General features: G+C 38.0%; 2 protein-coding genes across 2 annotated transcripts; one reads left to right on the top strand and one right to left on the bottom strand.

Moving 5' to 3' along the window:
- Positions 1–1,819: 1,819 nt before the first annotated feature.
- LOC108258791 (cytokine-like protein 1) lies at positions 1,820–6,988 on the top strand. The gene is made up of 4 exons (XM_047151769.2): positions 1,820–2,279; positions 2,373–2,417; positions 5,507–5,653; positions 6,031–6,988. The coding sequence occupies exons 1-4, from the start codon at positions 1,995–1,997 to the stop codon at positions 6,130–6,132; spliced, it is 579 nt and encodes a 192-aa protein (XP_047007725.1). The 5' UTR covers positions 1,820–1,994; the 3' UTR covers positions 6,133–6,988.
- Positions 6,989–13,429: 6,441 nt separating this feature from the next.
- On the bottom strand, positions 13,430–15,115 carry msx1a (muscle segment homeobox 1a). The gene is made up of 2 exons (XM_017457699.3): positions 14,738–15,115; positions 13,430–14,237 (listed from the first exon to the last, which is right to left on the bottom strand). The coding sequence occupies exons 1-2, from the start codon at positions 15,015–15,017 to the stop codon at positions 13,804–13,806; spliced, it is 714 nt and encodes a 237-aa protein (XP_017313188.1). The 5' UTR covers positions 15,018–15,115; the 3' UTR covers positions 13,430–13,803.
- Between the last annotated feature and the right edge of the window lie 4,065 nt (positions 15,116–19,180).

Here is a 19,180-nt window from a genome sequence, read left to right as displayed (position 1 = left end):
CACTGGGCTACTATTGTTAGGATGCCTACAAACATGGCCGCAAACTACAACACACACACACACACACACACACACACACACACACACACACACACACACACACATACACTCACCCACTCATTAAAGAGCCATACAGACTTTGCAAAGTATATGCTCAGTTACCATTGTCTCTGTCTATACCAAGCTGTTCTCTGTTGCTGTTTTCTGGTTTTGATTCTGTTTTGCCCCCAACTCTAATTATCTGCTTAACCTGTTCCAGTCTGTTTGCATGATCGCCTGACCTTTGCCTGTAATCTTTTTGATCTTTGCCCTGCGATTTGGATTGTTGTTTTCTCTTGAAAGCAATACCTGCAATACCAGCAATAGCTTCTGTTTCAGCTTCCATTACATGAAAATGCAACAAAGTTGGTACAGGCTAATCTGGATATGAGACTACGACTTATCAGTTGTGGATTGGCCTGCCCTGCGATTGACTTTATTTAGGGTTTGTAGGGATCAGAAGTCTGTTCAGGAAAATTCTCGCACTAAAAAGAGAATTGTTACAATCATTGTTTTTGTTTTTAAAAAATTATTATACCTTTGGCCATTTCTGCTTTAGACAGGCACAGTGGAGAGAGACAGGAAATACTGTAGGTTGAATATTCTTAATGCAGAATTCACTTACTTAGAGTGTAATTGATATTCAGTCCATGAGTCACCAAACTTTTAATGTCACAGCATACACGCACACACACACACACACACACACACACACACACACACACACACACACATGAGCAGACACATTACACACACCTACCTGATTTTGTATAAGTCTGAAATTACTATATATATATATATATATATATATATATATATATATATATATATATATATATATATATATATATATAATATACATACATTTGTGGCCCAGATAAGGTACAAATATGGTTTGTTTATGGTTTATTTATTATATGGTTCTTGGCTGACGTGTGGCCATGCTGTGGCCTGCTTGTGGTTCACATTGGGTAAACATGACCAGACATGACCAGACCAGACAAAGTGCCATAATTGTAGCATTTGGACCAGATAAGGAAACGGAATGGGTTGTTCTTGGCTTACTTGTGGCATTGCTATTGCTTGGTTGTGGCCCAGAGTTTGCAAACAGGAGCAGACCGCCCAAGTATCATCATTCCATGCTGTACATGGGCCGGAGAAAGGTGTCAGATCTGGGCCAGATCTAGGCCAGAATTCATATGAACTGTTGCCCAGATTTAGGCCAGTTCTGCTTTAATTGTTTTGTTCTTGGCTGACATGCGACATTGCTATGGCTTGCTTGTGGTCCAGATCTGGCAAACAGGAGCGGACTGCCCAATTGCCACCATTCCACACGGTATTTGGGCCGGATGAGAGTGTCAGGTGTGGGCCGGATCTGGGCCACAGCAATGTTACTATCTGGGAATAACTTAGGACACTAAACAGACCTGATTCTGAAATACACCAGAAGAAATATGCCAAAAGTGCCTGCTCACCTGCGTGAACATGTCTCCGTTGTTGAATCTTTTTATGTTAATACAAATATTTACACCTGTTAAGAAATTTTCTGGAAATAAAAGCATATATATATATATATATATATATATATATATATATATATATATATATATATATATATATATATATATATGTATGCATATACATATAAAAATATATATATATTTTTGCTGAGTTTGTCCAAAGCGGCGCTAGATGGCGACACACACACACACACACACACACACACACAATTATGCACGCGTCATTCGCGTAAGTGTGAGTGTGTGCAGCTCTACAGGTTGTTATTGTAGCAGTTTCATGCAGCACATAATTGTGCCAACTTAGATAAGATAAACAAATTAGATTAAACTACGATTTAGAACCAGCAAGAGGGAAATGAGTCACACTTCACCACTAAACATGAATGGTGCTAATGTTTGGTATTCGTGGTGTTTGGCTTATTCTAGGGATTCTACATGCACGCGCCTCCGTCCTCTGACATCACGATCCCTTATAAACCAAAGCAGCGCATTGTCCTGCAGACCGAAGTTGCTTTCCGAAGGAACCACCGCAGGCATACTAACAACTCCACAGAAATGAGTTCGGCACCAGCTCAATGCTTTTTCATCTTCTTTGTACTCGTCTTCTCGAGTGTAGTGCGGGTGGGAAAATGCGCGCCCCCGACCTGTTACTCGCGCGCTCTCCAACTCAGTAAGGAGATCATGGACGTGTTGGAGAAGACGCACAGGTCCCCGCGCACGGTGAGCGGCACACACACACACACACACACACACCACACACACACACACAGCGTTCACGTCTCACACTCCTGCTGTTTTTCTTTTTGTTTATAGAAGGACTGCGCTGAGATTTTCCCGAAAATGTTTCTGGACGTTCACGTAAGTATGTCATACCCAGCCATTACGTCACTTATTAATAATTATAACAACAACAACAACAACAACAAAACAACAACAACAACAACAACAACAATAATAATAATAATAATAATAATAATAATAATATCGAACAACGAATTATTGTTATATGAACATAAAAAATCCACATGATCCAAGCTACTCTTCCTGACAGAATATTACAAAGCACATGGTCTGATTTCATGGTGTCATTAGAACTACAATTGGAATTGTATGTTTTGTGTAGATGGACCCCCAAAACTCTTTTTGGGCATGCACACCCTGACACATTTGATGGAATGGGGACTACACTGGGAAAAAAAAGCACTGACATCCACTCTAAATTCTGGTGGAGGTACATTGGGCTGTTTTGCAGCCAGTGGTTGAGGGGGTTTTGTGAATACTGATGTTAGACATTACAGGAAGGGTCTCAGTGCTGTTAGTCCAATAACCGAAACCAGAGCTTTGGAGAATTTAAACTCAAAGTTGAAAATGCTCTACAGCCCAGAAACTCTAATTCCAGAAATCCTTTGCTTAGGAATCTCAGGCACTACAACTGCTGTTGACTGGCCAGCTGATTCGACTCAACTGCTTCTCATTATCCCTTTGTATAAATACGTCTTAGACTCCATCTTTCATTGCTACATCTAGTTTGCTCACATAGTTTACATTTCGAAGATTGTCCCTCTTTCTGTGGTTTGTATGTCTATGTTTTATTTTTGCTACAATTTTCTATATACAATTTTTTTTGCAGGTTTTTGGGATGAAAATAATTAAACCAAGATAAATCAGATCTTTAATGTGGTATAGCAACAGACAAAATTCAAATAGAAACATTTTAGGCGGGAAAAAAAGAAAAACACTCACAGTACAATAACCTGGTGCTACATACTGCGCTCAGAATTAACCAGTCACATTCAAACTCATGTTCAAAAGTAATTGTCATACACCTGTCATGTATTAAGTGATTCTGATTAACCCCAAATTAAGACCAGCTGTTTCTGTAGGATTTTCTTGACATCTTCTTGGTTTCATCTGACTGCTGAAGCCATGGTCAGCAAAGCATGTACAGGAACTCGGTGTCAAAAGGTTTTAATCAGGAGAATTTCCAAAACATTAAATGTACCAAGGAACACTGTGAAGCCCATCGTCAACAAGTGGAGAAAATGGGGCCACCACAGTGACATTACCAAGAACAGGACGTCCCTCTAAAACTGATGAAAGGACAAGGAGAAAATTGAGCAGGGAGGCTACCAATACACCTACAGCAACATTAAAAAAGCTGCAGGAATATCTGGCAAGTACTGGTCACTACCTGCACGTGACAACAATATCTTATAACAATATCATATTCTTCACATGGCTAGGCTATGGGTTAAGCTGGACAGACAGAAGCCCTTTTTCACAGAAAAAAGACATCCAAGCCCAACTCACCCCAAACCATGTGGCAAAATATGTTATGGTATGCTGAGACCAAGGAAGAACATTTAGAGTATAATTCTATAATATGTTTGGAGCAAAAACAAAAGAGCTTAATACCCAAACAGCACCATACCTGTGGTGAAGCATGGTGATAGCAGCATCATGCTATGGGTCTGCATCTCTACAGCTGGGACTGGGGCCCTAGTCAAGATTATCATGGATAGCCAATACCAATCTGTTTTGGCACAAAACCTTCAGATTTCTCTTAGACAGTTAAAGAGAAAGAACAGTTTCTCCTTCCAGCATGATAACAAATCCAAATCAACAAAGAAGAAAATCAACTGTGCAATGTGGAATGTGGAAACCTGTGGAATGACTTGATTTTCAATTTGCAATTTTTGCAAGAAAGAGTGGAGTAAAACTTCCAAATCACGATGAGATAAGCTGGAAGACTCTTACCCAAAAAGACTGAGTGCTGTATTACAGGCAAAAGGTGTTTGTTCAAGGATGTGCACATTTATTCATCCAGGTTATTGTAAGTTGTTTCTTTTTCTCCATAAAATGTTTGTTTGTTTCTCACTTGAATTTTGGTGGTTACTATATTATATTAAGGTGGAAAAAGTTCAGACATTTTATCTGCTTGCCTGTAAATTAAATCATTAAGGAGTAACACACATTTGGCCATGGAACAGCTGAGCAATATAACCATGACTAATTGTCATGGTTATACTGTAATGAAGGTTGGGACGGATGCAAGTGCAGAAAAGAGCTTTTAATAAAGAGAGGCAGGCAGACAAATCCGAATCATGAGACAATAGCGTGGTCAAAAAAACAGGCAATGGTTCAGGCGATCTACAAACAGGCATAAGCTAGGCAAGGCAAGAATCGAGAACGAGAAACAAGAACAAGATCAAGGAACATGAAACAAACCGAGGAACAGGGTATAAATGCTTGATATGGTGATAACACTAATACTTCACAAAGTGCAAAGAGACACAAGGGGTTTAAATGACAAATGTAATCAGGGGTGTTACACAAGACAGCTGAGAACAATGATGACATACTTACGGGAAACAACCAATGACAATACAGGGGTGGAGACAGAAAAAACCCCATAACAAAAGCGCGTGTAGAAAGTAAACAAAGTCAATGTCACTGAAGACCCAAAAACGTGTGTTCGTTAAGAGCTTGCGCATCAGGCTTGCGCATCAAGCTCGGGCTTCGGGTTTCCGAGTACGCTGCATGCTACAGCACTAGCTCGAGGGGAAATCGTGACACTAATTACTTTTGGTCCCTCAAAAAGTTCTGTAATTCCAACACTGTTCACCTGATTTGGATGTAAATACACTCAAATTAAAACTAAAAATGCCTTCCCATATTCATTATTTATTTAGAACTCCAATATACTGTGGTAGACAATAAATTTGTCAATGTCCAAATAATAATTAACCTAACTGTGTATGCTCCGTCAGATTTGTAGAAACATGTCCTTGGACTATGCTTTTTTTAAACTTCATTTATAACTTCTCAAACTTATCTGCTTTGAACACAAAGGCTTTAAGAATTTGCCAGATATAAGATTTTCTTTCTGAAAGTGTTCATCTAATAGGTTATTATCACAGCATGCTTTATGTGAATACTTTATCCAGAATTCCTGTGTGACGGCTAAGCTGCGAGACTTCCTGTATGTGTTGGAGAATCTGCCAGGGATTCATTGCAGGACACGACCTCGTATCGTCTTGTTGAAACGCAAGATCCTCATACTCTACGAGATCATAAGCCGTGTATGCTACCGGGTATGGTACTTTTATCACATTTTATCACCACATCGGTATATTATCGGCTTATTACCACCATCTCATCATACATGATAGGATCACCACATTTGGATTACATTATCACAATATTATTACTACAAGAGTACCATATTTTTCACTGTGTTATATTCTGGTAATAAAAAATACTGTCACTGCGCAGCTATGTCTCATTACAGATTCCATTTTACTTCAGTATATTTCAGTATATTCAGTGTATACAGTATATTTCTACTAGTACAAAAAAGTGACACTAATAATGGTGTCAGTAGCCAATTTTTTATGATAAGATGGTGTGTGTGTATGTTTGTGTTTGTGTGTGTGTGTGTGTGTGTGTGTGTGTGTGTGTGTGTGTTTAGGATCTGGTGTACCTGACAAATGACTGTGAGGCTCTGGACACGGGAATCAGTTACCCACGATACGCAGAAGACACACTGCAGCTACTGGAGGAGACAAGCTGAGACAGACACACACACGCACACACACACACACACACACTTTTAATATAAAAAATGCTACACGGACGAAAAGCAAATTCTTTTTAACCAGAAAATGTGCAAATACACACACACGCACACACAAACTTGCTTTTGTGTGTATAATGGTGTATGTGTGTGTGTGTGTGTGTGTGTGTGTGTGTATGTGTGTGTGTGAGAAACTGCATTCCAGCAGCCAAAGGAAAACTTTCCACAGGAAATAGTTTAAATAGCCACTGAGCGCTTACACAAAATGTGGCTTATTTATACCCTAACAACAACAACACACACACACACACACACACACACACACACACACACACACACACACACACACGCACACTTCACATACTTGCTTGTGTGTAAATTGTGTAATGGTCCTCAGAGAGAGTGTTATGAAACACTGAGTTCTTTTTGTCCCAAGTAGCTTTGGCTACACAGTGCTTTACTCATCATAACGATTACCTTCCTTGTTTACCACAGAGGTCATATACACTTCAGTATAACTTTCAGTTTTACCAGAATAAACTCTCTGGTAGTCTTTCAGTGTAACTAGCTTATATAATACATTAACTTTTATACATAGCATGAATCTGGGTAACTACAATTACTACCCAACTTCCGAGCTAATGATGGTAATGCTACTCCAATAACAGCCCTGTTGTGTAATGCTAGCCAGTCAGCTGTAACTAGCTATAGCTAACTGTAGTGGACTTTAATAGTAGCGTTTTTATTTCCTCTAACAACCACATTAACATTGTTAAATAAAATAAACATGGGTGATTTCTTTATGGGTTTTCTTTTAATGACAGTGATAGTTCATATTTTAGCCTGTTTATTATTTATGGGGTTTAGTTTAATGACAGTGATGATAGTTCATGCCAGTAGGCTGTTTACTACAATGCTAGAACTTTTTTTTTGTCATATACAAGATGTTAAACTGAATAAAAGACAATAAATATGTATATTTCTTAGTCAAAGCAGGGTTGACCAAGAAAGACCAACGTATACCCAAGACAACATCTTTTAATAGGCCATTTTAACCAGGCATTGTTCATTACAATGCTACATGTACATCTAGTGTGTGAGTTAACCTGTTCAGTGTTTATAATGCAAGTTAATGTTAGTTTTCCAGTTACTCTGCTTAATATAATGCTAATACATAGGAAAGCTAGTTCATGTTTACGTCTGTTACTAATGAACCGAGGTGGCATACAGAACGTGACTTGCTTTGGGTGGTTACTGGGTTTTGCACATTTTTCATATTAAACAAACTACCAAAATATTGACCAATGGAATAAGATGGGGAGCTAACTAAACAGGAGGAGAGCGCAGACCCCATGGTCAGACCCCTCAGTAAAAAATGAGCACCACTAATATGATGATAAAATCTATGTATAATGTATAATATATATATATATATATATATATATATATATATATATATATATATATATATATATATATATATATATAAAAGATCAATAATTGCTCCTGTTATGTATCTGTACACTCACTGTAGCTGTAAGCTGTATTAAACTGGGTGTATTCTCTGCAAAATTTGGCTGGGTGATTTTCTGCATGAATCCCACGCACCCACCTACACTCACAGTTATGCTGGCTTTCACTGGAAGTGTTTGTTATTTTTACAGCTAGACTCGGATTTTTTTTTAAAATAGAAAAAATCAAACATCTGCGATCAGATTATATTGCATTACAGGAAAAGACACATATGACATCTTTTGTGGTGGCTGAATTGATGGATGATTTGCCACTGAATGTTTTTTAAGTAAGAAACAAGCTGCCTTTTTCTCTGATTAACCCATACTCATATAATTCACACGAGTACATTGGAAAATCAAGACTCTACAGTTTTGTTTGCACTGAGAAAGTCCAACAAAGGGTTAAAATGTTGGCAGTAATGTGACCTTGGTAAAGTGCAGGAATTATGTGAACTTTTAGTTTTAAAAACTTTTTTTTTGTCCTTTGTTACATTGCAGACTTCAGTCAGTCAGACTAGCATACACATTACACACTGCACAGTTGGTGGTTTCTCATGTTATACACTGCTGCCCTCTGTTGGTGGAATTAACACATGGCACTGTATTATTTATTTATTTATTTATTTATTTTTTAACTAGGATCACTGGTACCTAGCTGTGCTTCATTCCTGTTTTTAAAACTTCCCCTTGTCCACTTCTCCCTTGGTTGAGCCATAGTGGCCCTATTAACGGCAGTTGTGTCATTGACTTCAAACAAACCTCTTGCATAACTTTTTTGATGCTCTATTGAATCATAGTGCTCAAGTGTTTGTTTAGCCATCTGGAGACTGCAACCTTTAAGATTCTGAAGCTTGTGTCCAGAAAGATGTACAATAGGAAGCTCAGATTTTAATTTCAAAGGACAGGAACCTTTCTCTCCTAGTCTCTCTCGCTCTCTCTTTGTCTAACTCTAGGAGCAAGTCTGTATGAGGATACACCCACACTGTCATCCATCCATCTTTTTACTGTACTGCTTATCCTACACAGGGTCGTATATAGCCTGGAGCCCATCCCAGGGCACTTGGGGCACGAGGCAGGGGACAACCTGAAAGGGGTGCCAACCCATCGCAGGGCACAATCGCACACACACTCACAGCATCATGATGTAAGTAAAGATTATATTAACATGAAGTAGAGTAAGTATAATAATACATCTCATTTGAATTAATGAGGTCAATGTCTTGGGGAGGGGCACAGTGGCTTAGTGGTTAGGACGTTTGCCTTACACCTCCGGGCTTGGTGGTTTGATTTCCGCCTCTTCCCTGTTTGTGCACGTTCTTCCTGTGCTTTGATGGCTTCCTCTAGTTACTCAGGCTTCCTCCTCCAGTTTAAAGACATTGTGTCCTGCAATTGGTTGGCACCCCATCCAGGGTATCCCCTGCCCTCTGCCCTGAGTCCCCCGAGATCAGCTCCAGGCTCACCACAGAAAATGGATGGAGGTCAATGTCTAATTACACATAGGCCACATCCAAATCTGGCTAGCTAATGCTAGTCAAACTATGTTAAAAGTCTAGGTATAGCTAGATATTTACATTATAAGCTATGTGGATAGCTTAACTACACCAAAGCTACATCCTGATTGATGTCACTAATCAAAAGAAGCTGTCCTCATAGATTTGTCTGTTTGCAGCCAGTAACCACTCATAAACCATACATGAGTTATGAAGTTTAAGTTTAATTACATGACCATTATTATTAGATGCCCTGTCATCTTCTTCCGGTGCACTATTGCTGTTCAGCCGCTAGGGGGCTTTCATGGCCCTTTTCTTCTCCTTCTGTAAATATTGGAGAATAGAGCAAATCAACAAATACCGTTGTCCGACTTGTTCCAGATTGTTTTGTTGTCCACGTAGAACCCCTTTAGGATGTGAAGAAACTTTTATCCAAATCTGATCTTAAATGTTGGAGAAAATGTAATGTAATGCTCATTTATAGTCAACGATTTTTTTGCAATGCTTTTGGGAGATTCAGTCGTGTATCATATGCAACGTACCAGTCCTCCTGCCCGATGTGCTCCAGCAAGAGCTCAGAGAATGATGTTTTTTGTTAATGCAGAAAAATAGACCACGTCTCCCAGTACTTCCAGCACATGTAGCTAAACACACTTATTTGTTTTAATTTAGATGTCTTAAATACACTTAAGGATTTTAAATGTATTTTGATCTATTTTAATGAGCAGTATAAACGGGGCTAAAATGGCTCCATGTGTGCTTGTACATCAGAAACGTCAGAAATGGTTTTTTTTAAGTTTTAATTTGATAAATTGCTCTAAAGCAGCTCTATATATGCAGTTATAGTTATATAGCTGTTATAGTATTGTTTGCAGTGATGACAGTATCAGTCTAATCTTTCTGATCCTCACTGGCAAAGCACCTAAACCCGAATAAGGAAGAAAATACTTTTAAATTTTTGAAAAATGGTACCAGAATAAATGCTTCGAGAAAGTTAGAATAAAGGAGTTGTTGGCCATGGGCATTACTTTTTATTTAATTCTATTTTATTAAAAAAAAAGAATGCTACAGTCCAGAATGCTTGATATTTTATCCATCCATCCATCCATCCATTTTCTATACCGCTTATTCTACAAGGTTGTGGGGAACCTGGAGCCTATCTGAGGGACCATGGGGCACAAGCCGGTGTACATCCTGGACGGGATGTCAATCCATCAGGGCACACTCACAGACCCATTCACACACCCATTCATACACTACGGACACTGGACATGCCAGTCAGTCTACCATGCATGTCTTTGGACTGGGGGAGGAAACCGGAGTACCCGGAGGAAACCCCCGCAGTAAGGGAAGAACATGCAAACTCCACACACACAGGGCAGTGGTGGGAATCGAACCTCCGACCCTGGAGGTGTGAGGCGAACCTGCTACCCACAGAGAGAGAGAGCGAGAGAGAGAAATTATCTTTCAAAACAGTGCTTAAGTGCACTGTTGTATATGAAACACATTTTAAACAGAAGTCAGAACTGCTTTGTAACTCGAATAATGCTTTTTGTTTTAAATAAGAATTATCGACTTTACTTCATTCTTTTTTTAAAGTAGTCCGGTTTAATGATGAACTTATAAACATTGCTTTAAAATACAAAACTGTGAGGCAATGACTCTACAGCTACCCCGTGTTTCATGCCTGAACGAGGCCACCCTGTTAATGCCTCTCCCATAAACAAATCTCCTCCATTAGATGTAAAAACAGATTAAGTGAGAGTTCTTGTCGTAAAGCCTGCGACACCACACTGAACAGAGCAGAACATGCACAGCTGGAGTACGTCTCAAGTGTTGTGCAGAACCCAGGCTGAGGGAATGTGGCATGTGCGTGGTGTGTGTGCACACAAATAAGCTCTAAAATATAATACAACCAGTGCATCAACGCAAATTGTGCAAATGAAACGTCAAATTAAAATACATACGTAGGGTTAGCATGGATTCACTATCTACTGTATAATGTAGGTTTAAATGGTGGCTAAATTACACATACACCTCCCTGTAGATTATTTATTCCTCATCTGGCAACTCTGTGTAACATTAATGCTTGGTCTGCAACGCTTACCGAAAAAGCCCCAAGAACGTAACATATGAATAATGTAAAAAAAATAAAATAATAAATTGCACACGTGATTCGTAGACAATTTTCATTTTATATTTCACACATTTTTCACGTTTTATTTTCTCATGTGATTTTACACGATTCTTTTATTTTCACGTGTTCAGTTGTATTTCTTCACGTATTTTTTTTCAACACACACAGGGCATGCGTTTTTATTTTCAGAAGTGATTATATTATTATTATTATTATTGTTGTTGTTGTTGTTGTTGTTGTTGTTGTTGTTGTTGTTGTTGTTGTTCTTTACCCCAGATGATTCATTTATTTTCACGCCCTAATTTTGCACATGTAGGGCATGCGTGGTGTCATTTTTTTCTCCTTCAGATTAATTTATTATCACACGTGATCCCATATTGTTCACGTTTCCTTGAATTGACGTGCAGTTTACACAGGCTGAGATGCACTTTTGCACGTGATCCCATTGTATTCATATAATAACACGTGGGAAAACGTACAGTATATTACTATGTATATATGTACGATTTGTGTGATTTTTTTCCTTTTTTAAAGCAAGAATTAAAAAAGGAATTTGTTTAAAATGTTCTCACTGACTATGTATGTATGGTAACATTTTCAGATCTGTTACGCAGCAAGAGACACTACGGCTCTTTACACGTATAACCACGGACTAAGTAATGTTGGGGCTTTTTTGTTCCATCGCTCATTTTCTTTTCTTTTTTTTTCGAATTATTGTTTAGATTCTTATGCATTAAATTTATTATTGACTTTGAATTTCTTATTGAGTTGTTTTAGAGCGACTAGCAGTTTGGATGCGTTCTTCTTCTTCTTCTTCTTCTTCTTCTTCTTCTTCATAATAATAATAATAATAATAATAATAATAATAATGAATAGAACCTACCCAAAGAAGAACCAATAGACGAGAAGTTGATACATTTAGAAGCATTTAACCAATTCATCCATCAATTCATTTGAAAATCAGTTCACATATGTACTATATATAACTCCGTGTGAGCGGTTTATAACGACAGACATGCGAAGTGAAACATCTGGAATTTGAAATGCACCCCTGCTCAACACTCAATTTCTTGTTTGTCAGTTTTGAAAGCTGCTTATTGTGTCTCCAGATGCAGATGGAAATAATGCGAGAATGTTTATTTCTTGTTTATTAATGTTGTTAATGAGTTTATGTTATTTTACGGGCTACTCACTATCCTTTATTAAGAAAGGCGCATATATACATTTAAAGCTTTGTTCAATTTATGTAGCTTTATGAATTTAATGTCCCCGTTTCTATGTGAAAGATACACATTAAATGTACAATGATGTACCATTGAAGCTAGGCCTATCAATTCGGTGACAAGGAAACGTTTAAATCTTTTTTCCGCCACTGAGAGTGCACGGTGCAACTAAATTGTGCAAAATATCTCGCACTTTTAATGACACCTCCACGATGCCCTTAGAACACAATTAGATCAGAAACCCCACAGCTCATGAGTGTTCGTATTCTCCATGCTGGAGAAAGATATATTACATCAATTTCCACACAGCTAGCGTTCATCCTAGTGGGCCAGTTTATACATTTTTATGTCCTTATTTAAGTCCCCAAGACATAAATAATGTAAAGGAATAGCCTTAAGGTCCAATTATGTTCCACATTTTCTAGGTCCTTTAAAGCACGGACCTAGTGCTTGAACCAAGGTTCAAACCCCCCCCACCAACCACCATTACAGTTTTTTAAAGAACATAATCCAACTATTCAAATATTAGGCTCATTATTTATATATATATATATATATATATATATATATATATATATATATATATATATATATATATATATATATATATATATATATATATATATATAAAGATCTTATATTTATATTTAGAGTATTTACTGGCGCCACAAAGCGTTTGATTCCTGAACTTTCCACAAACAAACACATTAGGGCCGAGCTGACATTATTTGTTGCCTTATTTATTTATTTATTTATTTTACAGTTATTGATGTGTGGATTAAACCCATTAAATATAAATAATATATATCCTATAACAGCATTAATATTTGTGACGATATAGATAGAGAGTACCGAACAGATTAAGTCCCTTTTTAAAAAAAAAAAAAACGAACAAACATAAATATAAATAAATAAACTCTGTTTGCCATGGAACAAAAGAATAAACAATTTATTGTTAATTTATTCAACAAATATAATCATATTATAAAAACTTTTTCCCCCCTAATATACAATATTTTACAGTTCACTGTCTCCCTTCCGAAGGGTAGCATTGTTGAAAGCTCGTGCTGAAAATGATCTTCCTATAACGCATTACAATGAATGCATATACAAATTGTGTGTGTGTGTGTGTTTAGGTGCTTTATGGCCACATACTCAGTGATTTATGTGAATAGAAATGGCACCTGGCGACTTAGTTGTCGGTTCTGGTGGCGCATGAGTGGAAGTGTTTATGCTCGCCATTTTTCCGTCTGATTTATCATGCCTCTAAATCCCTGGGTGAAAATGACAATTTCGCACGCGCTTCATGCTAAGTGATACATGCTGTATCCCATGTGCGTTGCTGCGTACAGTCCGACGGGTGAAACGGGCACTGAAGGTCTCTGAAATGCGTGCACGCCGCCGCCGCCTCCGTAGGACGCGGGTACATGCGCCCCAAGCGGAAAGGAAATCCCGAAAGTGCCCGGAGGCAGCATGGGTTTGGCGGCCATCTTCAGCTTCTCGAGCTCGGCCTCCTGCAGCCTCTTGGCCTTCGCGCGCCGGTTCTGGAACCAGATTTTCACCTGCGTCTCCGTCAGGCTGAGCGAGCTGGAGAACTCGGCACGCTCCGCGATTGACAGGTACTGCTTCTGCCGGAACTTCCGCTCCAGTGCCAGCAGCTGGGACGTGGTGAACGGGGTGCGTGGCTTCCGGTTGGTCTTGTGTTTCCTCAGGGGACAAGCGGGAGGACTGAGCCGCCCTAAAGATGATACAAATGAAGGGATAAACAAGCCCGGAATACCCCAATGTCAACTACACGTCATAATGACAACATCCGGAGTTGAACTAAATCAGCCCTACGGTTTTGATTTACTCTCACATGTGCACAGCTGTGTTTCACTGCAAGAACAAACAAACACTGTAAGAACTAATAAAGAAGAGCTTGTAAACACTGTAAAAACATGGTAGGCAATAAACACAGTAATAATCACTGTACGTGTCAATAAGTAGCCTACTGATAAACTGTGTAGAGGATAATAAACACTGAACGCTAATAAATGTGCTAATGTAAAAGTTAATAAACACCATTATTATTATTATTATTATTATTATTATTATTATTATTATTATATTGGCGTGCATTCCCCTTATGGCGACAAAACTATTTTTAAGTGTAACTTTTTAACATTTAATTCGCTTTTATAGTGGTTTAATTGCGTAATTCACTGTATTAGCTATTAACCTCCTCTTATCACTTACTTGGAGGCGGAGGGGAGAAACGAGAATTCTCCGTCCACGAGCTCCGGTCCGCGCGCTCAGGGCTCTTCGCCTCCAGTGGCGCGTCTCCCTCGCGCACAACCGAATAGGAGAAAGAGAAGGAGGATGCGTCCTCGCACCAGAGTGCGCGCGACACGGCAGTTTTGTCAGTCCGGCTCGGTGTCCGGTCCGCCATGAGCGCCTCCACGCTAAACGGAAGCACCGCGGCTCCAGGCTTCGGGCTCTGCATGTCGTGCGAAGAAGTCACGTCCTCGCTTTTCATGCTCGAGCCGTTCGGGGCCCATAAAGTTACAGTCGCTCTGTGCAAACACGAGCCTAGCACGAGCGCATCGCCGAGTTTTCATTTCAGCCACCGCGCGCACGGACGGCAAAGTTAAAAACCAAAACCGTCCAATCAGAACGCGTGTGGGCGTGGTTTCAACGTTTCCCTTCAATCTCACAGTACAGTTTAGTCTGTCCTGAAAGTTGCAGAGAGACGGTAGGCGTGGCTTAAACGTTCTCAGGAGTCTTCTCCAGACTGACATTTCGAGCGCGAGTGTTGTTTACTCTCAGGAACAAATTCAATCAGTGCGTCGCGTGCATTTTTTTTGGATCAGCAATAAAGCGCGTGCTCTTTTTCTATAGGCTAATAAAAATGTTATTTGTAAGTAATATAATGCAAAGAGGCTGAGTTAGATAGTTTAGCTAGAGGCAAAGGATGATAAGTAGAAGGAAGCCTTGGTCAAGGATTCAAAAAAATTTCAAATCAAATCCATGCTATACACACAACAGTAGCTGGACGTCTACAAACATGATTCCATATATATACAACATGGAAAACAACACCTTTAAATTGGTTCTATCTATTTTGTTCCCCGCAAAAGTGAGATAAAGTTATAAATATGCCATTGAGAATATCACGAGTTTTACATCATTACTTATAAGTATAAAATATACGTATATGTATGTGTATGTATGCTTAACATATGAATATACACAAAAGTTGTATCTGCTTTGACCTTACTGAGGGTAAAAACATCAAAAACCTTTTTGGTTTATTATCCAAAAATTATTGAATTGTCTAATAGAAATTTCTATGACACATATTTTTTTGGCATTCTGATGTGAATAATTCATTTTGAGGACAATGTTCATGGTTTGGAGGCAGTAAAATAGCAGATCATAGCATGTGTGTGTGTGTGTGTGTGTGTGTGTGTGCCGAAACCGCGGTAATGACGGAGGGCCGGCGGGTTTCCCCTCTAACTGACCAATTAAAGTAAAAAATGATGTGAGGGAGAGACAGACAAGCAGGCAGACAGACAGGCGGGGCGGTAACTGACCGGAAGACACACATTTAGGATCCAATTGAACTGAAAATCACACAGGGGGGCATTTAAATTTTGCTTCACATGCACATTTTTTGCACTCTAAGTTCTAAAAGAAAGTTTTACATGGGAACTTAAAAAAAAAAAAGAAAAACTAACAATTCATATTTCAAGAAACTTTGCGACAAGATTCCTGGACGCTCTTTTATAGCTTTGCCACAGAGTCACTGTAATTAATATTTACAGCGTTTTCATGGAAATGTTTACGAGTGCAAACCTGGCTACATATTTGTTATAGTATATCACTGTGAAAAACCACCCCGTTTTAAAGTTCAAATGTGTGCCAAATATACACCTTAAATCAATTTGAAAGATTCAAAATCCTAAAAAAAAGAACCTGAGAAAATTTCTTTATGAAAGCATAATAATCATTTCAGTTCAGTTTCACATAAGAATAAACGTAAGATTGTGCAATTGGACAATCAAGTTCTACCATAAAAACCTGCTAAAATAAACGAATACAGAAAAAGGTAGACTATGTACTTATGGATTTGAATGTACTGTACATATACTGCTAAATGTTTTTAAATGGAATCTCAATACAAAAGGTCTTGTTTAAGAACAATTTCGGATTAGATTTTTTAAATTCCTAAATTTAAAGTAGCATTAAAGTGTAGCTGTTTACAAGCAGATTACTGTGCTTGAGTTTTGCTTGCTGTAATGCCATAGTTTTACAGTAAAGTTAAGAGTACTGTGTGCTTTACTGTGCCAGTGTTATTGGAGTTATATGGTAAGGTTCTTTGATACAGTATAAATAAATATTACAGGGCATATATTAATATAGTAAAAATTTTCACAGCATTCCAGGTGAGCTATAGAACTGCAACACATTTCAAGTATCACACTGAACACAGTATTTTATTGTAGCCATGATAAGACAGTTTTTCCAGTTTGTATGTGCTGTGAGCAAAAAATGAAACAAACCCCAAAACACTGAATCTTCCCTAGAAAGTGAAATAATCAAAATAGAGCATGGGCTTACTATATGAACTTCCATGTTTTTTAATGTCACACTGATTATCTGATGAGAAAAGAGTGTGAGTGCTGTACATAAAGCTGCATAAAATGCACAGTGCAATAATATGTTTAGTGTATTAATGTAATTTGTAAAATTGTAAATAGAAAAAAAACCAAAAAAAAAACCAACAACATCCAAAAACTGTAATTGTCCACAAAATATACACCAAATTTTGAAATGAATGAATGAATAAAAATGAATTTAAATAACATACAAAATGTGACACAAACATTTAAGGTATATCAGAATATAACACGATAAGTAACATTTGTAAAAATGTGTAAAAATATTGTTTGTTCAGGATCCTTCCTCTCATTTTTGTTCACTAAGATTGAAAAACAAAAAAGTTTCCACCAACCTTCTCCATCATACACCAAATTTTAATGACTATTTTTTGTATCTATTGCAGGTGTAAACACTAAATTATGGTGTGGTGTTACAGCATAAAAGTAATCCACAAATATTATATACCTTCCTAGACACACCTAGGCTTATCCTTGCCTCCTTTTGTTATATTATATATATATAGAAAAAAATTCCTCTTGTCTTATTTTTTCTCATTAGGTCAAGGTACAGAAGTGCAGAGAAAAGTGCTTATCTCGTTACAGTCCATCTTCTATCACTGATTTGCACATATATTTTATATCTTAATATTCCAAAAATATGGAACGAGAGTTTATACTAAAATTAGTGTTTAGAGGTGAAGAAGTGTTTAGTGTGTGTGAGTATTATTATTACTGATAGCTATAGCGAAGGCGTCTAGCACTCAAAAATAAGAAGTTGTATTAGAGGCCTACTGGGGGAGGAATCACACTGCCACATGTTCACGCAATGAGCATTTTCAGTGTAGTAGAAGAGGCAGTCTGGAGAGTTACTGACATTGTTGGCAGGTTCACATATTTGCACAAAATTGGGCTAGTTTAAAAATACTCAGTGGCATCAGAGATGTAGTTCTAAAATAGTAAATAATTGGAATGAAATCTAATGAATTCACACAAATAAAGGCAAAGTGTAAGGGCATGCTGGGTGTCTATGGTGTACAGAACCATTTTTGTTGTAAGATAGATTGCAAAGATTGGAAAAAGGGAAAGGAGATTATGGAGAGGATAGTGTCTGTAAATCAGAAGTGCGTGAGCACCATGGTACCTATGCAAAGCCTGAGAAAAAGATGATGAAAATAAGAAGACTATGTCTATATTTTCTCATGCCTCAATATTTTTGGGCTGATTTCAGGTCTTTTTCTGGGAGATGGAGTTGGGTCAGCAATGTTGCTAAAATCTGTGTGCACAGATTGTACAAGCGCTACAGCATAAGTCAATTATGATAGTAAGTAAAGTAAGTAAATTTGATTTATATAGCACATTTAAAGACAGCAAAGCTGACCAAAGTGCTGAACAGAGTAAAAAAAAGTTCAATAGAAAACAGAATAAAACCAAACAGATACAGACAATAAACAATAGTAAAAATTAGATTAAAACGCCTGGGAGAAGACATATGCTTTCAGCCTCTTTTTGAAAATGATAATAGAAGGTGCAAGGCAGATATCCAGTGGCAATTGATTCCACTGATTCCAGTTTTTAAATGGAATCGAGGGACATACAAAAGAAACCGGTGAGAAGATCTTAAAAATCTGCTAGATGAATGTGGATTAAGAAGATCTTTGAGATAAGAAGGAGCTTGATCATTAAGAGTTTTAAAGACAAATAACAGAATCTTAAGCTGGATCCCAAAATGGACCGGGAGCCAATGGAGCGGTGATAAAATTGGGGTGACATGATCATATTTCTTTTCCCTGGTCAACAGCCATGCAGCTGCATTTTGGACCATCTGGAGACGAGCAAGAGATGACTGAGGAAGACCCAAGTACAATGAATTACAATAATCTATCCGCGATATGATAAAAGCAGGAATAACCTTCTCCAAATCTTGGAAAGGCAAAAATGTTTTAAGTTTAAAAATAATCCGTAATTGATAAAAAAAATCGATAGCCTCTTGACTTAATTGTGTCTCGCTCGTAATGTCATCCTGCCTCACCAAAATCTA

This window comes from Ictalurus punctatus, chromosome 2, assembly GCF_001660625.3.
Source record: "Ictalurus punctatus breed USDA103 chromosome 2, Coco_2.0, whole genome shotgun sequence".
NCBI lineage: Eukaryota > Metazoa > Chordata > Actinopteri > Siluriformes > Ictaluridae > Ictalurus > Ictalurus punctatus.
Note: the sequence above shows the minus strand (reverse complement) of the source record. Positions and strands in the feature narration are given on the sequence as shown.

Bases quoted from the DNA above. Each gene is read 5' to 3' on its own strand.
- LOC108258791 (XM_047151769.2), top strand. From the start codon at position 1,995: ATGCACGCGCCTCCGTCCTCTGACATCACGATCCCTTATAAACCAAAG. The intron at 2,280-2,372 runs GTGAGCGGCACA...TTTTGTTTATAG, and splicing joins CGCACAGGTCCCCGCGCACG to AAGGACTGCGCTGAGATTTT. The intron at 5,654-6,030 runs GTATGGTACTTT...GTGTGTGTTTAG, and splicing joins TAAGCCGTGTATGCTACCGG to GATCTGGTGTACCTGACAAA.
- msx1a (XM_017457699.3), bottom strand. From the start codon at position 15,017: ATGAAAAGCGAGGACGTGACTTCTTCGCACGACATGCAGAGCCCGAAG. The intron at 14,238-14,737 runs GTAAGTGATAAG...TATCATCTTTAG, and splicing joins TTTCTCCCCTCCGCCTCCAA to GGCGGCTCAGTCCTCCCGCT.